The 24,846-nt window shown below is 35.2% G+C and overlaps 1 protein-coding gene across 3 annotated transcripts in view; it reads right to left on the bottom strand.

Moving 5' to 3' along the window:
- Positions 1 to 24,846, bottom strand: part of ATP7 (copper-transporting ATPase 1) — a 185,973-nt gene that overhangs the window by 104,099 nt on the left and 57,028 nt on the right. For all 3 annotated transcript variants that reach the window (XM_090403124.1, XM_090403125.1, XM_090403126.1), the window contains 4 exons: positions 24,652 to 24,731; positions 16,837 to 17,005; positions 8,302 to 8,535; positions 765 to 905 (listed from right to left, as the gene is read on the bottom strand). In XM_090403124.1, coding sequence (XP_090259250.1) covers positions 765 to 905; positions 8,302 to 8,535; positions 16,837 to 17,005; positions 24,652 to 24,731 — 624 coding nt within the window. The remainder of the gene's footprint in view (positions 1 to 764; positions 906 to 8,301; positions 8,536 to 16,836; positions 17,006 to 24,651; positions 24,732 to 24,846) is intronic.

Below are 24,846 nucleotides of genomic sequence, written 5' to 3' on the forward strand. Positions count from 1 at the left end.
CCATCAATTAAAACAGAAAACGTGAAATGTAACTGTCAGCAAATGCTTTTAATGAGTGTAGCAATATAATTATTGATATGGAAGAAATTTCGAAATCACTTAATCCAAGATAATGAAAAATTTTGCTTAGTATAGATAAAATTCAATTTTAAAAAAAATGCAGTTGGCCTTTGATCATAATTAATGCAAATAATTTAATATAGAAAAAGAATTATTCTATATTAATTATTGCTTATGTTATAATAATTAACTAATAATTTAATACAGAATTTTAAAAATATAGCTTAATTTCAGAATGTCTGAAACTTTCACTTTCAGTAACCAAATGCCACATTTACATTGTTACTTTGTTAATGTTTATTTAAACTATATGTTAAAGACTAGTAACTAACAAGTGAAATGTAGAACCACTAAAAATCTAACAATATGCATTAAGGATTTCCTCTGGCCAGTGATTTAAGTGGTTTGATGTAATAATGTCAACTGCATGGGAAAATAAGAGGGAAGTCTATCTCAATCCTTCATAATGTTTTCTGTCTCCATTATAATTGGGTGGATATCAAAGTATGCACCAGAAAACCTGACTACTTACTAAACCCATGAAAGGTGACAACAGAGATAATATAAAATTTTCTCTGTATCTGGCAAATTCTGTTCTCAGAGCATTTTCATTATTGTAAAGAAATGAAACTTGTTCATTAGTAGTAAAAAAATCTGAATCAATATAAATTATTTAATTTATCAGTTTGCAATATATACCTTACTTTTAAAACATCTCCTCTCTGAACTAAAGCAACATCTATCTGTTTTTCTGAAATTATTTGTCCACTGTCATCCAGTTTTGCAAGAGTGGCCTCAGTGGCTTGTAGGGACATTAGTTTAGCTAATGCTTCGGAGGTTTTTCCCTAAATTGAATAGTGAAAAAAAAGGGGTTATTATTTATGATATTTCCCACTCGTTCCTGTATGCTCAAAAAAGTAAAACTTAGATAATGAATTTTTTGTTTAAATTCATTACATTATTCATCTATTTCTAAGTTTTTCAATGATTTCATTTTCATTGCATCTAATATTATTTCATGATATCTAAATGTGTGTTCACTGAGAATATATTTTATAACAATATAACAAATGTAATAAAAGAAATAGTGACTGTCACATTCAGAGAAAATACCAATAGTTAAATCCAAAAAGAATAAATAATTCAATAAAAACAATGCTATATAAAAACTTTTTCAGTTAGATGAAAGCAAATTTTTGCAATTTACTATAATGCATTTTATTACATATGCTATATTAATGTCATTTACTTTTTTTTTTAATTTAGAAAAATTATTTAATTTTTTTATTTTAATTATAATTTTAATTATTTTATTTAATTTATAACTTTTCATATGAATAATAACTTGGAAGTGTATGTGTATTTATGACAAAATACTTAGCAAAATAACATGGACTGTAACATTAGTAATTATTATTATTAAGAGAGACCTCCTGGAAGTCAGGGACTCGTCAAGGGAGGCCACATATCACACACACCAGCTATCATACGTATTCTTGAATTCATTCACACGTCACATCCAATGGCAATCCATTCCAATCACGCACCACCCTATGAGAGAAAAATCTAGCCCTTACCCCCTTCTTAGCAGCATTCATTCTCAGCTTCCAAGGATGCCCTCTTGTCCTTTCCCCACCCTCCATAAAATGAAAAATTCATATGACCCTTTCAGAAGTTTGTACGTCTTAGTTGCATCAAACCTCTTTCTCCTCTTTACTAGTGTCTGCAGTCTACAAATTCTCAATCTGTCTTCATAAGCAGTATTCCACAATCCTCATATCATTTTTAACACTCTCCTTTGAACTCTCTCCACTGTATCAGAATCACAACGGAAACCAGGAGACCAGCACAGAATAGTCCAAGTGAGGTCTTATCAAGGCCTTGTAAAGAGGCAAAATGACATCCTTATATTTACATGTTAAAGTTTGTTTCAGCATTGCAATTATCTTTTCAGTTGTATTTGCAATCTTTGCTACATGGCCCCTAAACTTCAACTTGCTATCTACTAAACACTCCAAGATCCCTAATCTGATCAATTTCTTCTAGCATAATCCTACCAATATAATACAACATTGGATATTTAATCCTGCCAAAGTGCATGACTTTACATTTATTGACATCCATTTTCCCATGCCCACAATTCCAGCCTATTTAAATCATCCTGCAAGTACTGCATATTAGCGGCACTCCTGATTACCCTACCTACCTATCTTTGCATCATCGGCAAACAGCCGTATTTGCTTGTCAAATCCTTTCCAATATCATTAATGTACAAATTGAATAACAGTGGACCAAGGACTGATCCTTGTGGTACACCACTAGTTTTTTTTTTTTTTTTTTTTTAAATCTTTGTACTGGTTATGGGCAGTACTACCCTTACATCACGTCCAGACTTGATATAGGCCTAAGTCTTTACAAGTGTTTTACCCTATGCCTGTTCTAGTTATCAATGTAGTCATTCTTTGGTGGGCAACATCATGCCACCAGTGTGCCTGTAGGGCCCCTCAAGGAAAGAACTTTTATATCCTTCTGCATAAGCCCAAGCTATTTTAAGTCCTTATAGCTATCTGCGCTCCATATGTCATGTAAAGAGATGGTGGCGCTGGTAAATCTCGGAGTTGCCCCATGCCCCTCCCGTATCTTACTAACTAGATCTTGGTTATTCTTATAATAGTTTACCTTATTATTATGGCTACAGGCTATAATAATAAGGTATCCTGTTCTCACCACCTGGGCATCAATTACCCAAACATCACCATCTCTTTTAATCACTAAGTCTGGCTTATGTAAATCCACGAAGGTCCTATAAGGTGGTTCCACCGCGGTCTCCCAACCTTTGTTCTTAAAGCGGTTGTTCAGAATGGAGACCATGGCATCATGCCTCTGCATGCAGATCCCATGGGTGCAGAAGCAACACTGGGCTATTAAGACAATGTCTTACTGTAGTGGCAGCCAGTCCTACAGTTTGAGTCATCACTACCCCATCAAGCTGTGCAGGCAGGGCATTGATCCTCGTCCTGATAAGGTCAATATACTCAAACCCAGGAGAAGTCTGGTGCCATTCCTTAGCCAATCATGCTATGGAGGCACCAGATATGACTCTTTTAAAGGAGCACCATCTACAAAACAGTGCAGCAGAGATGCCCATCTCTTGTGTTCTGCAGGTGCTGACTCAATTAAGGTACTTTGATAATGGGACCAGCCTTCAGCCCGCCTAAAGTCTTCTTGTATTAATGGGCTATAGAAAGCCTCTCTGCAGATAGGGGAAGAAGATAGTTCTAACTTCACGATTCTGGACAGCCGCAGGCATGGGATCAGCCATCTAAGTGGTGGAACCCTGAGCCCGCCGTCCTTCACCCTCGCATGGAAATATGCAGTAGGAGTGTCAGGCAGCAGTCAGAGCCATGATCTCACGGCTGAACGGATGGCCCTGTCCATTCGGGACAGTACCGAGATACATGTCCTGCCAAGCACCAACTTGTGGTAAAAGCAAGGTAGGAGACAGTGGGAAAGGAGAAACAGTCTTTGCTGGGGCTTGAGAGGAGCTTTCCTCAAAGTAGCAATCCCAGCTTCTAGGATAGAAGGGACAGAAGACCTTCCCTTTGGGGCAAACATGATACTGAGGTATTTCCACTCTTCCAGGATGGTCAAAGCAATGGCCGTTGCATTCTTTACGAACTATATGACATTCCACAAATATAAACATTTGATGTTGCATTCCAATCTATTTTGTGTTGGCAGCCTTCATCGTTTGTGTTCGCTGACAATAAGACGTGACTTGAGAGTGTGCTTGCTCTGATTCTATTGTATGAAATGTCTCTCTGGTGCTCCTCTAGCGGTAGGAGAATTGACTTCTCAGTCTGGCCATAGTATGGTCTCCCACAATCACATATTATTTAATATAAAAACATGTTTATCAACTCTTCCAAAACTAAGGTCAGTTCTAAGCCACCCAAAACAAGCTCATAACTATCTTCAGTTTCCCGGCGTATATAAAATAACATGATTGTCGGAGACCATACTATGGCCAGACTGAGAAGTCAATCCGCCTACAGCTAGAGGAGCACCAGAGAGACATTTCACACAACAGAATCAGAGCAAGCGCACTCTCAAGTCACGTCTTATTCTCAATGAACACAAACGGCCGCCAACATGAAATAGATTGGAATGCAACATCAAACGTTTATATTTGTCATGATGAAGTGGAACGTTGTATTGAATCCAAAGAAATAATCTTACTCTTCTCACATCAACAGTAACCTTAGTTATAGTCTACCTGACTCGCATAGTTCTGCCATTAGATACTGGCGTACGAGTGAACTCACACGCTTGCATATGAACAACAACAGAACTGCAGCATGGACTATAATGACAATTCAAACTTAACTTCAGTTTACAAGTCTGTTATTATAATGGCACAGTGTTTTTATGGGTTTTTTATTTGCTTTAAGTGTTCCCACACCTGAAGAAGTCATTTTTGACAAAACATGTGTGGTTCATTAAATTAACTTGTCTGTTTCTCGGTTTGTCAGTCAAAAAAACATGAATATATATATATATATATATATATATATATATATTAATTCCCCTTACTCCTAAGATGTGAGCAGCAAATGCATAGAAAAATGATCTTTCTTAGATTTTAATAAATATCATGTAAGAACTTTTCATTGTAGATAAAGAACTTAGCATTTCTTCTAATATAGAAAAAATACACGTATAGTTTGCCCACCGATTAGAGATCCTTCGACACTTCTGCACATGTCAGAAAAAGGAGAATCTATTCCGATAATATAATCAATCTGTCTTCTGGGATGAGTTTGTTTATTATTACAGGTCGGAAAATTTAGCTTTTCTTTTACGAACGTTGCTGTTTTTAAAGTGTAACTATTTTGCTTGTATAACAGTTGGAAAAATGTATGTAGAATATTAACAAAATTAAAAGAGGTATAGCATAAAACAAAAATTTAACTAAGTTTATTTTTAAGAAAGTTTTCTATAAAATAAAAATAATTATACAGAAAAACAGAAATTTTTTCAAATGAACTTAGATATTCTAAACTTACAGTTGAGAGAAGTGAGACACTTTAATGTCCTAATCCGATTAATTATTTATGACTTGTTGTGACTCTCTTAACAAACCCATGCAAAAAAAATGTTGGAAAAAAATACCATTATCAAATCCTTTTAATCTTCAGAGTCATCTGAATCTGTGTCCGAATCGCCATCACTTTCACTTAAACTGATCACCAAAAGTTCGCATAATTCTTCGATAATTCAGTCTCTGTCCCAATACATATTTTCCAATGAGGTGACATGAGAGCAATATTTTCCCCAGTTTTGAACTATAATACTTTCAATCGCCTGTTCTGAAAGCTTAAAAAGTTTCGACATGTCAATATCCCCAGTTATGTTGCGATGGCGAATGAAAATTTTCACTTCTGTCCAAACATACTCAATAGGATTAATATCACAATGATATGGTGGTAGCCTCAAAGCTAGAAATCCATGCTCTTTGAGCATCATGTCGAATTTAAATAGTTTAGTTGTGGGCGAGTTTCTTTTGACCAAATTAAGCAATTCAATTTTTTGCATATCTGGGGAATGAGAAATGTTATTTGCAGAGAGCCAATCCATAAGAACTTGCTTCTTATTAGACTAATTTGGAATTTTGTTTAATCAAATAGATATGAAGCGTTATCATTTATAACAACAGCATTTTTAGGAAGGTTTGCAATCAGTTTTTCTTCTGCCCACTTTTTGAAGATCGTAGAATTCATTTGCCCATGGTAATCTCCAGTAGTTGAATTGGCTTTGTATAGTAAGATTGAATTTGGTAAAAAACCCATTTCTCCACCTGCACACATAATTATTATGCGCTGCGAAGCATTTCCGGTTTGTAGCACTCCACATTCTTCTTTAGACTGCCAACATTTTCCATAAATTAAATTACTATCAATCCAAGTTTCATCTAGATACACAATCACCAAGATACATAATCGGTCTTTTCTCCTTCCTGAAATGTCTTATTGCTCTCAAATACTGTGTTCTAGATAAAACAATGTCACTTCGCTCCATGATAAGTTTCCTTTTATTCTGGGACTTTTTAAAACAAAATCCGATTTCATGAAGTATTTTCCTTAAGTTTCTCTTTTCCAAGGAAAATTAATTTTTTCTTTAAGCACAGGAATCAATTTTGGAACAGTTAGCACTCTTTTCTCGACCACGTAAAATTCGTGAATAGTTCTTATAACGTCTACATCAAAATCATTCAAAGCTACGGTTTCGATTGGTTTCTTTCTCTGGCACTTTCTTTTTTTAGGAGATTTAAATTTTGGCTTACCTTCATCTTTTGATTCCCTACGAATTCTTTTAACAGTCGACCCTGATACGCCCGCAATTGCACTTGCACGTTTTATGACTTGAGAAAGGGGAACAAGGAGACAGCCTTCTGACAATTCTTTTTCACAGAATTGTCAGCACATTATTCAATATTCTTTTGCAAGAGCTACTGAAATTTAACAACAGAACTTGTTGACTGTACTGGATCCATCATACAAATTCATAATAAAAAAATAATGCAAAAAAAAGCGACAACAAAAATTAAGCCAGTACTACTACAGCGACAGACAAGAAAGCACGTGATTTTGAATGTTGGCGACAAATTCATACATCCTTCATTTCTTTCTCCCCTTTAGCATGAATCGACTATTCTTGGCAAAATGCCAAGGAGAGACATCCAAACGGTGGGCGAACTATAGTTCTCATACAAATTAATTGGTTCCTGGCGACCATTCATAAAGTGGGAGTTTATTTGCCTTAGAAATAATTCTATAAGTGAGAGTTACATTTGTAAGAAGGAATATATAAAATATAAAATGCATATTAAATGTAAAATGTAAAATTAAATATAAAATTATAAGAAAAGACTTGACTGCACAAAGATTTACATATTTAAAAAATAAAATACGAAAATTTTTAAATTAAAAAAAGATTCTCTGAAAAAAATTAGCTCATTTCTATATCACCGAGTGAATAAGCAGCCGTCGAGGTAGTAGGAAATATATTAGAAACCTTCGGTGCACTCGAGGCCTTCTTTGAAAAAAGAAGGCCTTGAGTGTCATCTGATTTGTTGACTTTCGCTTCTTTTCGTTTAAAATAGCTCAACAGGAAGCAAAAGCATTATTCATTTCATAGGAAAATTTACTAAATCATTCAAAGTCTCGATCTTGTGATTCAAAGATTGCTTGAGCTTTTTTTCGAGAAGTTTAAATGCTTCTTCTAGGCCTTTTAAAGTGAAAAAACGAGTTGGAGCTTCATATTTGCTATCATCTTTGTCTTTTTCTTCTTCGTTTCTTTCTTGTTCCTCTAATTCAAGGAGATCCTTGGGTGAGAGTTCCATAGTGTGAGACTGAAGCAGCTCATTAACAACTAATGGCTCAGCATAAAGTTAAGCAAGTTTGAGCGCGGTTAGTAGTTGGAAGGGAGAGTCAATCGTTCGATGCTATTGGCACACTCTCCCTTGATAAGTCTTTGGATTCTCTGGAGATGTAACATTATAATAATAATTATTAACATCACCTTCCAAAACTTCCATTTGCAACTGGTTAGCCATACCAAAGATCGCTTGAGTTTCAGAATTCACAATCTTTGTTGGGTATTTAAAGCATTTGAAATTATCGTTAAACTGAGGACAAAATTTATGCCATACTCCTTTTATAGTTTTTTTGGAAACTTTATGCCAGGCACTCTGCATCTGGAATAACGAGCTTTAACAGTGCTACCGCTTGATGGCTGGTAATAATTTCGTACTTTTTCTCTAACGTAATTGCTTTTCTTTGTTTGTTTTGCTCATTTTCTGGTTTTGCACTGTTGCTTCTTTTTGACATTGTTGGAAAAGTGAAAGGGTTATAGTTAAAAAGAAAAGAAAAAAATCAGGTGTAATTGAAGAAAACTATGGATAATACACTCACGTCACCAAGGCTTGTGAGTGACTGAGGCTCGTTCTAACTGATTGTTACACCGTTACATTACATTAGAGGTGTGTACAGGGAAATACATAGCATTTCCTCATACACACCCCTAATTGTCTTCACCGGGCACAATTTAAAATAAAAATTCCAATCAAAAATATTCATAAAGATAAAAATTCATAAAGTGAGAACTACCTGTACTCAAATGCAACTGAAAATATCAAAACTTTTTATAAAACCACTGATTTATGCAAACAGTATTACTAACCTTAGCAATATATTCCAACCAGCGACCCAAAGAAATAAAGATTAACAGCATTGGTGGTGCTTCGAAAAAAGTTTTTGGACTATGATGGGCTTTAACAATCACAAAATAGATCAAAATTGAAAGACTATAAAAATAGGCAACGTTGGTAGCCAGCATAATAAGAACATCCATGTTTGCCATTCTATGTTTTAATGCTCGGTATGCTTGGACATAGAAATATCGTCCACCTATAAACTAAAAGAAATAAAACGTTACAATCTGCAGCAAACAAATAATGAAACTACACAGTTCAATTAATATTTTATTTATTAAGCACATGCAACAAAGAAAATTAAAACTTGATAGAAACATCAATGAAATATCAGATAATTTTGTTTCTATTTTATTTCAATAGCAAATTATCAAGTCTAAAAATTTTTAAATAAACAAAAAACTATCTAATAATGATACCACTATAGGATTTTTTTCATCGGAAGTATTTAATTCAGTGAATGAATAGGCACTAGCTATAAGTTGGAAATGTTACTAATATTTTCCAAATTGTACAGAGATTCACATGTACTTCTTGTCCAATTACTGCTTAACAAAATTAACAAAACAGAAAATGTGGTGTAATATGTGCAGGTTGCGATGAAGCTAGACTAAATTTGGTATAGCAGTGTACAATACAATAGCAATGATATGAGGAGACAGTGAAAAATGTCAGACAGATATAAGGGACATTACATAAGGGTGTATAAGAATTACCAGAAAGATCACATTGCAAAAGTTGCCATACTATAATCAAAAATATAGCATGGGAAGACCATACTCAATATAGGGGTGTCTATAAGATTCTGTGACAACAAATTCCATTCTTCCATCAGAGCAGACACTCGAGGATGTCTCACACATGTTCTATCAGTAAGTCTGATTATCATCCTGGCATGGCAGCCATTTTATATCTTTCATTCTACCACTTGAGCTCTACAAGCAATAGCATTGTTATGCATGAGAAAAGAAAAAAAATCTAGGCTAACCACGTTACTATAAGCTTGCACATGGAGTTCGAGGATCTGTTCTTGGTATCTCTACATAGTTATGATATTCCTATGAAAAACGTGGAGAGGTGAAGCTGTTGATCATAATTCCACCTCACATGAGAATACTGCCTCCACTGTACATGTCCCTTTCTCTGATGTTGAAAGGATGGTAACACATTCTTGAATCTCATCTAGAATCCATTTGTAGGCCTAAAACGGAACTCATTAGAGCATAAAATTGTACCACATTTCTTAGGGCTCCAAGTCACATGTTCATAGCACCACTTTCAATAAGTTCTGTGGTGGTTTGTGATTAACGACATACAAACCACTAACTTTCTTGCATAGAATCCACTGACTTGAGCCTTCTCAACACAGTCCAATTGGAAATGTTTTCACCTGTTGCAATAGCATCCTCAAGAGACAATTGGTGAGAGGATATCATAGAGTTCCATCTTGTTCTAATAACAAGACTCTGCTGTGGTTGACGCAGCCCTGGCCAGCTCTTCTTGTAATGGTTCTTGTCACCTGAAACTGCAGCCATAATGCTGAGATGATACTTCATAACATCTTAAGCAAATGTGCTAATTTCGCCTGTGACTGTCCAGCTTCTAGTTGTCCAACAGTTAGCCATCTCAAAGCATCATTTGAATGACGATGACTTGCCATTCTAAGGAATTTCAAAAGAATTCTAAGGAATACTGGAGATGTAGCTAACCCACCGAACAAGGCAAAAAATGGGAATGAAGTAATATGGTCACAACCTGTGTTTTTACAGATTGCAGACCTGTTGAGTAGTAGATTGATTTCTATTGGATACTCAGAATCTGCATGGTAGAATATCTATTATATCAAATATTCAACTTTTGGAGCCACTGTTAAAAATAAAATATTCTTGATAAACATTTTATTCTATTAATTTTCTTGAGCAGTGTATCAGTGCTCTCCAATTACCAGCTGTGGGCATGTGGATGGTTGTGAATGTATTTCAATGGTAGACCAATTTTATTGTCCAGCTTGAGACCACCACCTCTCTGCTTATCTGAAATTTATTCTGTTTGTTATTTTCCTAACTTCACACTGAAAACAGTTCTACATACCATGGTCCCACATGTAGGAACAGAAGAGGCCTAAGTGCCAACAAGATCTTGTGCTATCCAACTCCAGACATGAGGATTTGAGACCTAACAGAGAATAGCCCTCCATACTACCAGTGTGCCCTGCAAGGCATGTGAAAAGAGTATCTTGAAATCAGTCTGAGAGAATCCAAAGCTTAGTAACCATTCACCTTTAAAGGATACAGCTGCAGAGGTAAATTTCGGTATGATGTGGAGTTCTTCTTGAAGTAGCTACACCCAGTCTTAGCTCTTGGTTAGAAGGCAGCTTTCTCATGATGGAAGTAGTGAGTGGTCACCTGGCACTCACAACTTGTATGTCAATAACAACCAACTCATCTCCTCTCTTTACTGCAAGGTCAGGCTTCCCGAATCCAACTTCTGATGCATATTCCACTTGTGATAATAACATTGAGAAACCCGAGCCAAAGTTTCTATATCCTGTCAGCGTGCTCTGCAAATTCAAGTACTTCTCCTCTGAGTTGTATGAACAAGTTGGCAAAACATTCATTCTTGTCCTAATTAAATCTATATATTCAAATCCAGGCAGGAAGTGAGTCCCATCCTTGATCCACTGATGTTGAGAGAGAATATATTTGAATTCTTGTAATGCAGCTCTCTCGACTAAATGGTGCAACAATAGAGCCTATCTCCTTTGTTTAACTGCAGTAGTCATAATTGGTGTCCTTCTGTCAAACACTCATTCAGAGGTAGGTTGATAATCATCCTTAATACACAAAGTCCTAGAGACAGCAAGAGATAACTCTGAAGCGGAAAAAGAAATTTTTGTAATCTGGACAGACGTAATCTAGGCACCAACCATCCCAAAGAGAATCCCGAGACCTCCTTTGTTTATTTACAGTGGCATGGAAAAATGCTAATGGCACATCATGAGGAAGATGTAACCAAGAACAGACCACCAAGCAAAGCTATATCCATCCTGGACAATACTGAGAGAGAGACTTTATCTAGAACTAAGCTATGATAGAGTCTATTAAGGTTTAGGTGGGACTTTTTGGAGAGAAGACAAAAAAAGATCCCAGAGTGGAAGGAAAAGAGGAGCAGCCTATCAGAGAGAGAGAACAGAAAACCACGGTATCTCCACTCCTCCAAAAACAAGATAGAATGCAAGGATATGCCGTGCAGGGAAACTCAAAAGTTCTAAGCCCTCAATTTCTTGTCTCTACCCAAGGAGAAAGGAGGAAGTATACTCAACTTTATCGCATTGATGTTTAGGTCTCAAACTTGAAAGAAACTGAATGCACAGTTGAGGAATTCCTGCAAGCATTCTCTAGTAGAGGCTATAAGATTATCAGCAAGTGTCATAGCATTAACAGTGGTTGTGTTAAGAAAAATAGCCAATATGGCTTGGAAGAGAGAGAAGAAACTCATCAATGACATGACACAATTGAATTTATTTATTTATTCTTATGGCAAAAGGAATACAAAAGCAGCTACAGGTCAATGTTCAGTCCAGAAAATCAATCCAGGACCTCATTGTGGATGTTCTGGAGGCCACCATCATAAAATTGGCATCTTGGGTAGTCATTAACAATATGAGTGATCGTCTGGGCCACATCTGCCCTAGTTAGTTCTGATCCTGTTGATAGATGACCAAATCTTCCCAGGAAGAGCAAAAACCAGGCTGTGGGGCACAGGAATCTTCAACTAGGAAGCCATGGACCAGAAAGGGTTTCTTGATTTTAGGTAAAGACTAGGTGGATTTATGAGAGTCTAATGCAAGGGCAGGAACGGGTTGCTCATTACTTTATTAAATACTTTAATCGAGGCTTGTCTTCTCCGTATATTTTGTGGAGCAATGTTAGATAGGACAGGGGCATATAATGTTAGTGTGCGCACTTCTTTCCCAGACAGGGGCACAGTATTCTGCTGCAGAGAATACAAAGGCTACTGCAGACAACCTTAGGATGTCTGCGCCACAACCCCAGGTTATTCCAACAAGTCTTGAAATGATATTATTTCTCGTTTTAATTTTGTTGGACAGGTTGGTGATGTGCCTTTTATAGGTTTGCCACAGAAAGAGAGGTTTAGGTAATTGATTTGCATCTGCATTGTTCAGGTGGAATGCTGTAGACACAGTTTTTGTTGAATTTGACTGTCAGGATATTGACGTCTGTGCTCAAGGTTGTTTCCACATTGGAAAGGAGGTAGATTGGTGTAGGATCACTAGATCATCGGTGTGTGTGTGTGTGTGTGTGTGTGTGTGTGTATATTTTTATAAAGAACTGAATAACTAGAACCGAGATTTAAGTAAAAAGGTTTTAATATAAAAACACGACTAGTTTTGGCTTGTAACAGCCTTCATCAATAATGAAGCCTTAATGTCACTGATGAAGGCTGTTACAAGCCGAAACTAGTCGTGTTTTTATTAAAACCTTTTTACTTAAATCTCTGTTCTAGTCATTCAATTCTTTATAAAAATATGTATGTTAACCAAGTTAATGATCATTCTTTCATATATATATATATATATATATATTTGCTCGAACTGGTATATGGTAGGTCAGACATGTAGATGTTAAAGAGTAAAGGGGCTAACACAGAGCCCTGTGAAGGAATCTGGGCCTGCTCTTTCTTCCACCAATATGGGCCAGATCTTTCTGTTGGAGAGAATGGATTCAAAAAAAGCTAGAAAGTTGTTTTGCACCTTATGATATTGCTTAGCTTTAGGAGGAGGCTCCTGATCCAGACTGTGTCATAAACTGATGTTAGGTCAATGAAAGTGACTCTGGATTTAAGTTTCTTCTGGAAGCCTGCTTTAATCTGTGTTGTTAGGGCCAGGACCTGATCATAGCAACTTCTGCCTGGCCTGAAGCCGGGGGGGGGGGAATTGAAACTGAATTCTCCTCATCCTAAGTTTCGTTTGTACAGGACAAGTTTTGACACAAACTTGTGTCAAAATAACAGCTTTTGTTTTTATTAAATTCAGTTCATCTCCTTGGAGCTGTAGATTTGTTTCATTAAATGTGTTAAACAAGTGGGTCAAATAACTTATGTCACTTTTGAAATTAATCATGGCTCATAAAGAATCATCTCTGTTTTCTAAACACTGTAGCGCTGAGTCAAAACAGGCACCCTTTGATAGCCAATGAACTTCTGTATGGAGCAGCAAGAGATTAAATTTTTCATCATTTTCAATACAAAATTTTCGAAACCAGTGGTCGGCAAAGTGGTCGATATAAGATTGTTAGGGTCGATAGAAAAATATAACACATCATTGTATAGGTAATATTTTTCTATCAACCCTAACAATCTTATATCGATTCACTCTTAATTGTGTTGTCATCCTGAATGACAACGCAATTAAGAGTGAATCGTGGGAACAGCGATATGAATAGGACCTGTAAGATGGAGCAAGGTCATGAAAATAGTTACGGAGGCCAATCAAGTAGGCCAAAATGACGTATTTACCAACAAGCGCCTTTTTTGCTTATCCTATTATAATTACGTAATAGTAAAATAGAGGGGATCGATAAAAAGTCAAGAAACTCTTGAAGGGGTCGACAGTCAAAGAAGTTTGGCGACCCCTGGTCTAAACAATCTGTCATTCAATTAATGACTTTTGATTTTATTGACTGCTGTAATTACATAATGTAATGACCTGTGTTGGCAATCACTCAGGTATTTGGCAACTAAATATTGACGATGAATCACACAGTGTACAGTGAATATATTTGGCACCACCTCTTTGAAATATGCAATAAAATCATGATAGCATCCCATCATCCCTGGAGCACCACTGAGTAGCAACTAACAAGATGTTATTAAGAGGGATTTCTTTTTCTTTAAAAAACTCTTCCAATGCATGAAATATCAATTCTCTTTTAGTGTCAGTTAACAAATAATAATTCTTGGCAATTTTTTTTTTTCTTTTATGTATCATACATATGCTAAAAGTAAGGCTTCTTCATTTCCTGGTAAAGTAGACTCATCAAGTTGTATATAGAGAGAGCTGGGTTGTTTTTAAATACTCACTAATGAGTCTTCAACTCCTGGGCCATTTCATCAATTGTCATTTGCACTGTATTATTGCTCAAAAGAATTTTCTTGATAATATCAGAGACTGGCTTGTGCAGTACAGTGCATATGACCTCACTAACAGCTGGTAGGATTAGTTCTTCACCAACATTATGCGGTTTTCCTGATTTAGCAATCAGTAAGGAAATGTTGTAAGAGGCGTGCAACCCATCATCTAGTTTGGATGCTGCTGAAAACATACCTGTCAATGTTGGTTGTTTCAAAAACTTTTCTTTAAGTGCTTGAAAATATGATAAAGCCTTATCTTTTTTATTAGCATGAACTTTTGTCAAATGTTCTTCTAGTCTTGAAGGCTTCATAAATTCATTTGAAAAAACTTTTTGGATCAGGCACATTGGTAATGTTTTGTTTGTAGGCAACTGAATACAGCCGTATTTCAAACATTCAAGATTATACTGTCTACATTTCTTCTTGGGTTCAGCCATGGAGTAGCAACTAACAAGATATTATTAAGAGGGATATTTTTTTCTTTAAAAAACTCTTCCAATGCATGAAATATCAATTCTCTTTTAGTGTCAGTTAGCAAATAATAATTCTTGGCAATTTTTTTTTCTTTTTCTTTTATGTATCGTACATATGCTATCAATGGTTGCTACCAATGGTGCTCCACCGTTGTAAAAAAAAAGTTACATTTACAAAATTACTAGAATGCAATTTCTCACATACCTAAACCAAGTTATTTTTACTAGAAAAGGAATAAAAATACTCACGTGAAACCTGCTGTTTTATTGGAACAACAATAATTTGCTTTTTGTGTAATCGGTGTAAGGTGCCAACTAGGTATCGAATATGCACTACATCAAATTGCTAACTGCTTGTCACACAATTCAGAAACTGATTTCATACGTCTCATGTATTTATATTTACAGTGAACAAGTCATAACATACACATGTTCCTGCCGATGCGTACTGGACTTGTAAAATCCTGATCACTTGAAAGTGTGTGCCCACCAACACTTTGCTTGTTAAGACCTGTCATCAGACTTCAACGCCGATCAGCTGTAACTTGTAACGTTTCCTTGGAAAATAAAGCAACTGTTACGACCTTTATAACGGTACCACCCACTTTGGGAATCAGTGGACTAGATGATGCAAGATGATATTCTACTAACTAGGAAAGAGAATGTTGCCTAGAAATTCTATCTCCAAATAAGGATTCAACTTTGTTGCAATAGATACTTCACTGAGTGACATTCTAATAATTTTCTTTAAAACCTTGTATGACTATATTGAGAGAGAAGATGCTGATCCCAAGATGTTGTAAGGTGTACTGGCCTCCTCTCTTCAGATAACAGCAATGGAGCAGGGGGTATTATCTGATTTTGTGGGATCTTCTAACATAGATGCCTGCATTTGCATCACTAGTTATCACATTTCCATCACTGATGTAACTTGATTGTAGCTATTGTCCACCTAGAAAGAACCTCTAACTTAAAAAAGACTTCTGCATTTGGTCTCTATATTTTCCATATTACAGGATTGCACCAATTTATGGGTGGAATTCACATTAAAAAAAAAATTATCAGCAACTGAATATGGATAAACATGATAAATAAATAAATAAATGACTGTTTAGTCAGTAACTCTCAGGGTTAGTCACCTAGCAGTTTGGTAAGTGAATCAAAAATATTTTTGGTAACAAAGCAAGAAATTGTTTTTTGATTTTCCGATGCTCTGTTTCTCTAAATATCAAGAAAGGATTTCGATGTGTAAAAATTACTACACACATTAAACTGAACAAAGAAAAGCTATTTTTGGTAATGGAGCTTGCTTTTTTTTTTTTTTATCCAAGTTAAAGTGATACTAATTAAATGGGATTATATTAAAGGATTATTAATTTGACATACCTATACATATTTTTTGAAGGTAAGGATGACAGAGTACTAGAAACAGGACTGGATCAGAGCTAAGATGATATGTAATTAGGAGGTGTTGAAGATGAAGAACCAATAACTGAGCATATAGATACTTATCAGATAGCTGAGCTCAGTCAGTATAGATGAAGCCCTTTGGTTGAAAAGTCTTGGGTTCGATTCCCATCCATGACATGAGGAACCTTTATCTGGTCTCTTTCGACTAAAGGTAAGTTAGCTGGTCTCATACAGAGGTAGGTGGTTTTTTCACCTGGAAATTCAGGTTTTTGTCCCTCAGAACAGGAAAACCGGCCTGAACACACACAAATCTACAGTCATAAAGTACATACTTAATCCCTCATTAGGAGGGCTCAACCAATCCTTAAGGATGGTGGAGGAACCCCATACGAATAAATAAATAAATTACATATTATTTACAAAGTTTACTTCCATCTACTACAATTTTTTAAAAAAAATTATCCTTACCTGGACTGGAGTAGCTAATACAAAAAGGAAGAGATTTTCAGAAGACAAGCCAGGAATCACACAGCACATATTCATTTTACCTGTGGTCATTCGAATGGCCATAAAATACATCATGACTGCCATTGAAGGGAGGCCAAAAACAAGAGATAAGAGAAAGGAATTACGCCACCTAAAAATAACACAAAAAAGTAATTTTATGCATAAGCAAAGAACATGATGTAGAAATTCATGTTGTCATCACTTTTATATTCTAATCAAACCCATTCCATATGCCTAATTTTAAAAATAAGGTGTCAAGCCTGATACACCAGGAATCCAAGCCAAAAATGCAAATCAAGTTCTTTTTAATAATATATATACAGTATTTCATTATATGTATAAATCAACAGATGAAGAACTACAAAGACAGTTTAATATGGTTCTTCACCAATTATGAGTTTGATTATTTTTATTTTATAAATTGGCAGGTTATACATATGTACAGTCACATTCTCACTATAGCAAACTCAGAGGGACTACAAGAATGGTTTGTTATAGTGGATAGTTGGCTACAGTGAATTTCTTTTGACATAATATTATATTAATTCAACTGGTTAGGACTTTTTCAGGAGTTTGTTATAGTGGTGTTTACTACAGTGAGTGAAATGTAACTTCATAAATAACAAGAAAGCGATGGTCTGTCAGCAAGTAGCAATGCCTGTAGGTTGGCTGACTGTACAGGCAAGGGGAGCTGCTGTAGCACCTGGACTGATTACTATACACCAAATTCTAATGAATGGGATGATTGTTAAATAATTTCCAGACAAGTGGGTTGAGACCTAGTTAACTCAGAGCAGAATAACAATAAGCAATCAATCCAGTTTAGTGCCCAGCTCAACACACACACACACACACACACACACACACACACACACACATGTAAACACCTCCTCTAGATCACTATATCAACTACTTTTCAACATAGAAGTAATACAGTAAAGGTGATTTGATAATTAACTTTGCACTTGATGACAGAGTCACTACTTTGGGCTTCCTGGGAGCTAAAATAAAGGATTGACAAGGACAATAAAGAAATAGAAAAGAAAAGTAAAATAGATGGCAGTTCTCATCAGAACTAATGATTTAAGTAGTGATAAATATAGTGTGAGAGAAGATATGAAAGGTTTGATGGAAGAAGTGAGAAAGAAAAATGGTTATTTCATTATTGAGATATGATAGTAATGAGTTAAGGAAAGCAATGATGACAAATGATTCAATGTGTAGACTATGTAGGAAAAAGTGGTATGAGGTTTTGGATGTGCAGAGTGAATTTGATGGCAGAAAAGACTTGTATAAGAGGAATGGCCTATACTTGAATCAATTTGGCAATGAGATGCCTAGAGAAATTATTTATTAGAATGAGACTTAATGCAGAGAAAACTACATCATCAGGTCAAAGAAATGAGATCATCTTGGGAGGATTGCTGAGATGTGTATATAAGCTCAGCCAGGATGTGCAGGCATAATAGTGATATTAATGCCAATGAGCATGGTTATAAATCTACTAAAGGGATGGACTGTACTTTGGATTTGCAGATTTTGGGTGTCTGGGGAAGGAAAAGAGAAAGTATCCAAATGGGCCAAGCATCCTGTAGATTTAAGTATAAGAAAAAACATGGAGATCACTTGTTATTATATATGGAGATCATTCTGTATACAATTTTTTTTTTCTATATACAAATCTTTGTTTCTAATGCTAGAAGCATTAGAAACAAAGCAGTTGAGTTTGTTGCTTTGGTGAATACACTGTGGCCTAAAACTGATGGGATTACTGAAACCTTGCTCTGAGTGGGATATAGTAAATGGAATAGAGTGTGAAGGATATAATATTTTTAGGAATGACAGAAGAGGTAGGGACCAGGAGAGTACTACTAATAACATCAGATAATCTGAGTCTAGTTAAGACAAAACGATTAAAGCAATAATGTTAATAATGTTAATGTAGCAGTGTGAACGTACCAACTTAGGACAAAGAGTGTTAATTTGATCATAGTGTCAGAAGGTGTCTCAGTTCAGGATGGGACTGTTTTGCCACCAGTTGGTGACATGCCATACTCACCTGGGAAATAGTCAACTATATGGACCTGCATGCCACACATAGCACTAATGTGCCTATAGTTCCCTTGATCTCTCATGTATGGGATTTTGAGGGAGTTTGAGGCTGTCTAGTATGAAGTGAAGTAAAACAAAATGAAGTATATGGTGAGGTGTTGCTACAGACTTGGTGATTCATTTGCTGTGAATGAGGACATACATTGCCAAATTACTCTGATGGGTACCAAGCAAGTAATTATTACGAATGACTTAAATCATATGAATACTGATTTGGTAGCAGGGTCAACTCATTAGAATGAAGGAGAATTTATAAAGCTGTTGTGATACTTTCTCGAAGGCAACTTATGGACGAAGAGGGTTAGATTTTATCATAGCATCAGATTGTGTCTCAGTTAAGGTTGCCACCAGTTGGTGATAGTGATCATACCAAACAGACCTGGGAAGTGGTTAACTATATGGTTAACTATCAGGACAGTTATATTCTGAACTACAGATCTAGAAATTATGAAGAACTCAAAAGAATACTATCTCGGTTCCATGGTATCAGTTAATGAATGGGAGGGATATAAACAGTGTATAAAGCTTTGAAAACATGGTTAAATGATGCAGTATCTGAATGTGCCACTAGAGTTCAAAACACAAATACGATGGGAGTGAAATGGATGTGTAATCTTATTAATCACAAGAGAACCATAAGAAGATGATGTGGAAGGAATATCATGAAAATATGAATCGGGGGAGTTATGAAATATATAAATCTGGAAATCCTCTCTACACCAAACATGCAACTTCTTTTTTTTTTTTTTTTCAAGCCATCTCAGGCATCCAAATAAGCAGGGCAGCAGTGGACTTACACTGGATGTTGAAATTCATCTCTAACCTCATGACATGTCCACAGCAGGATTCACAACTTGGATCTTCAGCTTACCGTATTGATTACATCGCTTGTGGGTCGAATCTCCATGAATTATCATAATCCTTTATTTTAGGGTTACATGGTGATCAGCATTCATTTTAAAAATTTTACGGAATTTACAACCATGTTAAAAAAACTTTTCTTATTATCCCGACGTTTCGATCTTCACATCAAGATCATCATCTGGAGCGTACATAAATATACAGGACAAGCTAAGTTACATCATTAACTGTGAACTAGAGAAACAATGATTTGATCACACGTTATTCTACTGGTGTGACCTCTTGTGGAAAAAAATAAAATAAAATAAAATAAAATAAAAAAATAAAAATAAATTTAAAAAATAATAATGATAAAATAAAATAAAAAATAAATTTTTACATCAGGCTAAATTCTATTTTTACAATGACAGGAATAAACATTCTTTTAGATGGTTTTCTTTTAGAAACAATTGGTGTCCTATTTCTAGTATTACAATTCTTATTTTTGATTTACAATACTGGATTTTCTACAGTCCTGTTTATAGTTGTTCTTGGTGAGGAAGGTCGAATATATACTTCCATATGTTTGGGATTTTTAAACCATCATCATTGTTGTTCAAGATTGGGGTGGTTGCTGATAATCTCACAGGCTTACTTGAATTTCCGTTCATACCATGTTCTAGTGTGATGTAGACAGCTGGTGGTTTTCCAGTCAATTCTGTATAAGGTATTCAAGGGCATGATCAGAAAGGCCAGCTTCACCATAATTATTATATTTAATGTGTCGTTTATGTTCTTTTTGTCTAATAGGAACAGTGCGTCCTGTTTCTCCTATATATGGTACGTTACAAGTACAATAAATCCAGTATACTCCAGGGTGAGCTAGTTAAGGGAGTGGGTCTTTGGATGAGTTGAGTAAGCTTTTTAATTTTGCAGGAGGTTTAAAGGTGGCTTTGAGGTTGTACTTTTGTAGTACTCTGTTTATTTTGTCTGATATTCCTTTAATGTAGGGAATGGTTATAGTTTTACTGTAGTCTGGTTTGTCTTTGTGTTTTATTGTGGTTTTGTAGAGAATTTTGTTTATAGTGTTTTGGCTGTATCCGTTTTTTTTGTAAGTTATTACTGATAATTTTAAATTCGTCTTTCAGTGCCTGTTCATTGGAACAAATCGTCTGAGCTCTATTTTTTAGCGTGTTGATGACACCTAGTTTTTGTGTTGGGTGGTAGTAGAAGTTTATGTGTATATATTATCCCGTATGTGTTGGTTTTCAGTAAACAGTGAAGGAAAGATTGCCCAAGGGAAGACGTGTGACAAGTGTATCTAGAAACGGAAGTGTGTTGTGTTTTTCAATTTCAATTGTGAACTGTATGCATTTGTGTTGTTTGTTTAGGTGGCTAAGGAGTGTGTCTAATGTCTGTGGTGGCCATGGGACTAGATCGCGAAAACATCATCAATGTATCTAAGCCAGACTTTGGGTTTTAGAGGGGAGGAATCTAGGGCAAGTTGCTCAAAATGTTCCATGTAAAAGTTAGCAATAGGGGGGGGGCATAATGGCAAGGCAATGGCTGTGCCTTCTTTTTGTAAGTAGAAGATGTTTTGCCATAGAAAATAACCCGACCGTAATACATGCGCAAAAAGCGCCGTGATTGTTCTGTAGGAGAAGGATTGTTCCTTCTCCTACAGAACAAATTCCCACCAGATATCACGGCGCTTTTTGCGTATGTATTACGGTCGGGTTATTTTGTGTGGCAAAACGCCTTCTATTTACAAAAAGAAGGCACAGCCATGGGCTCGCCATTATCACCCCCTATTGCTCTAACTTTTACATGGAACATTTTTGAGCAACTTGCCCTAGATTCCTCCCCTCTAAAACCCAAAGTCTGGCTTAGATACGTTAATGATGTTTTCGTGATCTGGTCCCATGGCCGCCAGACATTAGACACATTCCTTAGCCACCTAAACAAACAACACAGACACATACAGTTCACAATTGAAATTGAAAAACACAACATACTTCCGTTTCTAGATAACTTGTCACACGTCTTCTCTCGGGCAATCTTTCCTTCACTGTTTACCGAAAACCGACACATACAGGACAATATATACACATAAACTCCTACCACCACCGAACACAAAAACTAGGTGTCATCAACAAGCTAAAAAATAGAGCTCAGACGATTTGTTCCAGTGAACAGACACTGAAAGACGAATTTAAAATTATCAGTAATAACTTACAAAAAAACGGATACAGCCAAAACACTATAAAGAAAATTCTCTACAAAACCACAATAAAAAACAAAGACAAACCAGACTACAGTAAAACTATAACCATTCCCTACATTAAAAGAATATCAGACAAAATAAACAGAGTACTACAAAAGTACAACCTCAAAGCCACCTTTAAACCTCCTGCAAAATTAAAAAGCTTACTCAACTCATCCAAAGACCCACTCCCTTAACTAGCTCACCCTGGAGTATACCGGATTTATTGTACTTATAACGTACCATATATAGGAGAAACAGGACGCACTGTTCCTATTAGACAAAAAGAACATAAACGACACATTAAATATAATAATTATGGTGAAGCTGGCCTTTCTGATCATGCCCTGAATACCTTACACAGAATTGACTGGAAAACCACCAGCTGTCTACATCACACTAGAACATGGTATGAATGGAAATTCAAGGAAGCCTGTGAGATTATCAGCAACCACCCCAATCTTAACAACAATGATGGTTTAAAAATCCCAAACATATGGAAGGTATGTATTCGACCTTCCTCACCAAAAACAACTATAAACAGGACTGTAGAAAATCCAGTATTGTAAATCTAAAATAAGAATTGTAATACTAAAAATAGGACACCAATTGTTTCTGAAAGAAAACCATCTAAAAGAATGTTAGCTTGATGTAAAAATTTATTTTTTATTTTATTATTATTATTTTTTTAATTTATTTTTATTTTTTTTATTTTATTTTTTTCCACCAGAGGTCACGCCAGTAGAATAACATGTGATCAAATCATTGTTTCCTCTAGCTTACAGTTAATGATGTAACTCAGCTTGTCCTGTATATTTATGTACGCTCCAGATGATGATGATCTTGATGTGAAGATCGAAACGTCGGGATAATAAAAAAAGTTTTTTTTAACATGGTTGTAAATTCCATAAAATTTTTAAAATGGAAGAAATGTTTCCATCAGTGACTTTAACCATGAGGCATAATTAGACTTAACTGCCTTGTTACTTATCTATCCTCTTGGTACCTCATGGCATATAAGGCTGAGATCCATTTCTTCCAGATACCTCTGTCCTGAGCCCCTAGTTCAGCTTGCCTCCAGCTATGCCAATCAGTCATGTTTTTTTTTTTCTCTGTCTTTCTCTGCCAAGTTAATCTAGACCTTCTCCTTTTCTGTTTTCATTTTCTAGGATCCATGTCAAAGCCACTCTAGGAATCTTTCTGCTGCCCATTCTCAGTATGTATTCTTCTTACAACAGAATATCATTTTGCTAAACATAATTTTATCCAATCCAATTCCATCTTTTTTTTTTTTATTTTTTTTTTTATTAATTTCATTAGTGATGCTTTGTTGCTCAGTCAGCTTATATAAGTCATTGTTTGTTATTTGTTATACATTGGGGCCAAACTGTTTTTAATATTTTACACAGACATTTGGTTTGAGAACTGTTTAATTTAGCTTCCTGTTTTTTGATCAGCTTCCATGTCTGTGATCCATATAATAATACAACCTGAACATTGAAATTGAAGATTTTTATTTTGATTTTCTTATGATATTTTGATTGTTTCCATATATTATTTAATTTTTGCAAGAATTATTAGCTTTTGTCAATCTTTGCATTATAGCCCTGATGACCTTCAGTATCTACATTTGCTCCCAAGTATGTAAAATTCTAAACTTCTTCTACCGCATGTTGATTGATTTTAATTTCTTTGTGTCATTTGCTGTTTAGTTTAAGAACGTTTTAGTTATATTTATTTCTAGGGCCAACCATTTCATGTTTTAGTCTTCTGATTTTGCTTGTATATCATTGTATTTTGATGATATCAAAACTGTTATCAGCATAATCTACATCTTCTAGCTGTTACATAGGGTTCTTCTAATAAACTTCTAATTATATCAGTTATATTGTTTTCTACATTTCTATATTGTCAAAGTGTTCTTTCCATCTAACAATCTTATCCTCTTCAGTTAGCAGCAAACTGCCTTGTAGTCATGTATTAATAGTGAAACTACAAGCACTAGAAAGCTTACAAGCTACTACGGAACATAAAAGCACTGTTGATAATATATTCTTCTTTCAACAGAATATCATTTTGATAAACATAATTTTATCAACATGACAATATTTATATATATATTTTATTTCAGTTTTTGATTAACTAAATAACAATATATACTTACACTAAATAAAAATTATATAGAGATGTTGAAATGAATTTGAACATCTTTATATCACACTTTTTATTGTGTATTTCCACAAAGGCAACCATATTTCCCAAATATTTTCATGCAAAAGTAAATTCTTTGCAAAATATAGTAACTTCCCTAAATGACAACTTTCAAAACATCAGTCAATTTTGAATATTTTATATACCGTGCACTCAACATGGAATTGTACTAAGCTGACACTACTAAACATGAAACACGTTTTGTCAACTATATTATCTATGTTACATTCTTTGAATATTTTTTTTTATTATATGGGGGAAAAAAACTTACATATGAAAATATCTGATAATTTTAGGTTTATATATAAAAATGGGATTTTATAAACTGGCTATTATGTGCATATGCTTACTTTCTCACTTCTTCTTTTTGTGATAAGTAACTAGCATCCCAGGTATGATCCGTTACCAGAAAAGCATCAAATCCTAGGTTCTGTAATTCACAACAACATTAATAGCAAATAATTTTTAATTTCTCCAGATTCAGAATTACATAAAGTTAATAATCCAAACTTTACACAATTATTAATAAAAAAAATATTCCATTA

This window comes from Typopeltis vanoorti, chromosome 13 (genome assembly GCF_054136105.1).
Source record: "Typopeltis vanoorti isolate ZY-2024b chromosome 13, IOZ_Tvanoo_1.0, whole genome shotgun sequence".
Taxonomy (NCBI): Eukaryota; Metazoa; Arthropoda; class Arachnida; order Uropygi; family Thelyphonidae; genus Typopeltis; species Typopeltis vanoorti.